At 31.5% G+C, this 4,570-nt stretch overlaps 1 protein-coding gene across 7 annotated transcripts in view; it reads left to right on the top strand.

Moving 5' to 3' along the window:
* The window catches only part of NitFhit (ntrilase and fragile histidine triad fusion protein NitFhit), a 66,020-nt gene extending 61,710 nt beyond the window's left edge, over positions 1-4,310 (top strand). For 6 of the 7 annotated variants that reach the window (XM_018508548.1, XM_018508547.1, XM_018508543.1 and 3 more), the window contains exon 6: positions 3,550-4,310. In XM_018508548.1, coding sequence (XP_018364050.1) covers positions 3,550-3,717 — 168 coding nt within the window. In that variant the 3' untranslated portion in view covers positions 3,718-4,310. The remainder of the gene's footprint in view (positions 1-3,549) is intronic. The other variant, XM_018508546.1, reaches the window with a different exon arrangement.
* The last annotated feature ends 260 nt before the right edge of the window (positions 4,311-4,570 follow it).

The following is a 4,570-nucleotide window of genomic DNA, read 5'->3' as shown; positions in this document are numbered from 1 at the left end:
AATTAATATCATCATCTGATAACTTTTTAAAAATCCTATTACTTTTATTTCAAACATTTTTTAGATAAATCAATATTTTTTTAGATATTAGCCGTTTTAGAACTTTTACCATGCATTATAACACTAAATTTCTCGGAACCCACGGCATATCCGGTCCCGCCATTTTCCTTATATTTTGCATCTTATGTTATCAACTTTCGCTGATATCAAGCATTTTCAATAACTTGTTGTACAAACCGAGATGGTCCCTTGTGAGTGGTGATGAGCAATTCAAACTACAATTAAAATTTGTTTTTTGAATATCGTAAACGGACTATTCATATGATGATCAGCTCACCTCGCATGTCCACCATACACATTCCACACAGAGTATATTTTTCACAATATTACAAAAATTCAGTGTCCAGAATCGTCGACAAATACAAAATTTTTAAACAAAGATAAGAAAACTCGAGAAGATTCATGAGTTTTAGTCAGTACTGAGTTCGGTCAAATAATAAAAGAATTTCAAAACATTGCGGTTAACGATTCAAAAGCACCGAATATAGATGAAAACAACAAGTCTCACTCATACCAAAAGCCTACATTTTCGGGCAGGTGTTTGAATTTTCTGTCTCAGCACTCGATTTCTCAAAAGAAGGGTATAATTTTTAATTTTGTAGACAAAGTTTTTTATCTCTCGCATCCAGAATTTCATAAAAAGAATCTTGATTTTATTGTTAAATTACTTATGGATAATGACTATCCTTTAGATTTTGTATTGAAGACTATGAATATGAGAATAAAAAAGATAATAAATAATTTTAATGTCACAAATAATAAAAAATCTAATATTGATGTAATAAAAGGGAAAATAAAATGGTTTTCCATTCCGTACATCGAAGGTATCTCGAATAAATTTAAAAACTTCATTAATGGTATGGTTCATAAAGTTTCGTTTTTTAGTGTGAACAAATTAAATAAATTTATTCGAGTGCATAAAGATTCTTTACCAATCGAATCAATAAGAAATGTAGTTTATAGGATCAATTGTTGCGACTGCGATGCTTCTTATGTCGGCCAGACGGGTAGAAAACTAAAAACTAGGATCTCGGAGCATAGGAAGCATATTAACAGCACAACGTCGTCAAAATCGGTTATTACAGACCATAGGTTGCAGTGCGAACATGATTTCGATTGGGAGAACGTTGAGGTTCTGGATACTGAGGGATTCTATAATAAGCGTCTAGTGTCAGAAATGATACATATAAAAAGACAAAAAAAATGGGCTGAATTTGCAAAACGATACCGTAGCTTTAAATCAGGTTTACATGGAGTTAATTGACAAACTATAAGATGTGTCTTTCATATGTGTGAGACTTGTTGTTTTCATCTATATTCGGTGCTTTTGAATCGTTAACCGCAATGTTTTGAAATTCTTTTATTATTTGACCGAACTCAGTACTGACTAAAACTCATGAATCTTCTCGAGTTTTCTTTGTTTACAAAAATTTGTATTTGTCGACGATTCTGAACACTGAATTCTTTGTAATATTGTGAAAAATGTACTCTGTGTGGAATGTGTATGGTGGACATGCGAGGTGAGCTGATCATCATGTGAGTAGCCCGTTTACGATATTCAAAAAACGAATTTTAATTGTAGTTTGAATTGTCTATTACCACTCAGCTGTGGAACTGATTGAATATGGGTCTCACTTCATGATTAGCCATGGCAATGCATGCAATAAGTTTGGAGATATTATTTTGCGATGCAATATCTCTTCGCAGTGCGTTTGATGGATGGATGGAATTGCTAAAGATGACTCGAATTTGAGTTGAAACGTTCAAGGGTGATATGCGGATTAAATAATATATTTGATCTTTGAAAAAAAAAAATTTATCGCTTAATATATCCAGTTGACTCCTATAGCCTTTATATTAGAGTGTAATTATTATTTTCTTTGTAATAGATAATTATATGGAGAACTTTTTATGAGAAAATTAATTAAAAGGTATGAATAAGAAAAAGATAATATTTCTATTCTATGTAAAAGGAGAGTTACAGAGAAAATTTTAAATTTTAAATTTACAAAGAAAAATTTTTTAAATAACACAAGTCTACAAAATTCACTTTTTTTTTTTTTATGTGAGACTGGTTTTTGATGTATTTTTGTGCTCTGAACATGATTCTGGGGTCCAAAAGTGCCCATCACGTCACGATTTTGAGAAATGTGGGGGTCAAAACCGCAAAAATCGTGTTTTTGGGTGTTTTGATCCCTATTTTTCTCAGAAACCAGATGAGCTAGAGACTTCAACCTTTACTCAAATTAAAGCTTGAATCTTATACCACAAGAAACATATATGCCAATAAAAAAAAAATATTTTGTATAAAATGGGGTTAAACTTTAAATTAAGTGAAACCTCTACGGCCCAGTTTTTATGATCGAATTGCAAATTAATAAATTATATTTATCTAAGCTCATGAAAGTGACTACTCGAAGGTTTTCGGGATCGCTGATTACAAATTCGATGTCAGTCTTGTAAAATTCAAAATGGCGGATCCAAGATGGCAGACGCGAAAATCGAAAAATTGAGCAAAGGGCATCAAATTGAGCATTCGTGTGTTTTTGAGGTCGTTGATTACGAATATTAAATATAATATGGCGTTAATTTAAACAAAAATATGGCGGGCAAAAGTTGAGGTAAGGTCATAAAAAGAATCACTCGTTGGTGAAGGTAAGAGTAGATTTATATCCAAGTAGTGAAGGCGATACAAGCAATTTTAACCCCATTTTTTACAAAATAATTTATTTTTTTTTTAATTTGCATATATGGTTCTTGTAGTGTAAGATTCAAGCTTTAATTTGAGTATAGGTTGAAGTCTTTAGCACATCTGGTTTCTGAGAAAAATAGGGATCAAAACACCCAAAAATACGTTTTTCACGGTTTTGATCCCCACTTTTCTCAAAATCATGACGTGATGGGCACTTTTGGACCCCACAATCGTTTTCAGCGTAGAAAAATACATCGGAAACCAATCTCGTATAAAAAAAAAAAAACCCATGTAGACCTGTGTAATTTGTAAGCAAAAAGATTATATTTTTTATGTAATCTATAATTTGCTATGTTTTGACGAGAGTTCTCGTATCCCTTGTTGAAATTTTCTTGAAAGAAAATGCTTTTGCCAGAAGGAATATGATTTTTAATGCAAAACAAATTTTTCGCATTATTATGATACGTGAGAATATTGCGCGATAGCGGCGAAATCAGCGGCATAGTGGCGCGGCGGAGCGCTCACGCACACTACTAGGCGCGTGATTCACGGACGTGTGTCCGTTTAAAAGACGGCGTCTATTGGATTAGCTTTACTCGATAATAACTGCTTCATACAGTACTGTACAAAAAAATAGCTCAGGAAATTTCGACTCAATTTTAGATCAGGATTAGCTGTATATAATTAGTGTCCACTTTTTTATAAACACCTTGTATAGTATTATAGTATAGTTATTTTTTTTTATAAGATTAAAAAAGTTCTCACTATAATTAAAAGCAACATCCGTTCATTTTCAGATTGTGGATCCTTGGGGTACTATTATAGCACAATGTACGGATAAAACGGGTATAGCTATGGCAGAAATTGATTTCGCACTACTGGAAAAAATTAGAAAAAATATGCCGTGCGAGCAACACCGCCGTAATGATTTATACTCAAGAATGGAATGTCGAAAGTCCACTTAATATGGTTAAAGATTAATTAGTAAATAATTATCATAATTATTGTAATTAAGACTCTTGTTCACTCAGCACTACTATTTCAAAGGAGGGTTCACTTGCATATTAGACTTGTTCGCGTTACTTACACTTTGTGCACTCAGCATCTTTGTTTACTCTCTTTTCAATGCCTAATTATATATCTATTTTATTTTAAGTTCAAAATATTTGGGGATTTCAAGTAACGCGAACAGATTTACTGTTGCAACTGCCCACTTCCAATCACAGCGACTTCTTCGTAGGAAGTTTTTATTTTTTTTTCTAACGCTGTGATTGGCTTGTGCGCAATTGGTTCGTGTGCAATTGATATACATCCTATTTCAGATTATGATGTCAGAAGCGAGAAAATACATAATAAAATCCTACCTGTGGTAATATTTTTTGCAATAAGTTTTTTTACAGGTTTAAGATGTCAGTAGCATTAAATTGATGACCAAAGGACCTAACCGAATAAGCATATGAAAAATGCCTTTAAACAATCCAATTTTGAGTATGTTACATTGTTAAGCTTGGTAAATGATTATTTTACATCAAATTTCAACGTGCTAAACTTATCCATGCAGTAATAATGGTGAAAAACAAAAATTTCAATTTTCTATTTTTATTTTCCTATCGTGTGAAATAAAAAATCTGAAAAATTTGACACATTTTTTAGCATATTACATCTAAAAAAATTTTTTTTAATTTTTGACGAAAAATTTGAATAAAAAAATATTTTTAATTAATGTTTTTTATTAAAAATATTTAAATACTGTCTCCAAAAAATTATTGTAAATTAATCATTCCATGATGAATGAAATATGTCGTATTCAGATTTTTT

The sequence above is a fragment of the Trachymyrmex cornetzi genome, unplaced genomic scaffold (genome assembly GCF_001594075.2).
Source record: "Trachymyrmex cornetzi isolate Tcor2-1 unplaced genomic scaffold, Tcor1.1 scaffold263, whole genome shotgun sequence".
Classification (NCBI taxonomy): Eukaryota; Metazoa; Arthropoda; class Insecta; order Hymenoptera; family Formicidae; genus Trachymyrmex; species Trachymyrmex cornetzi.
This window is presented reverse-complemented; position numbering and strand designations above follow the sequence as displayed.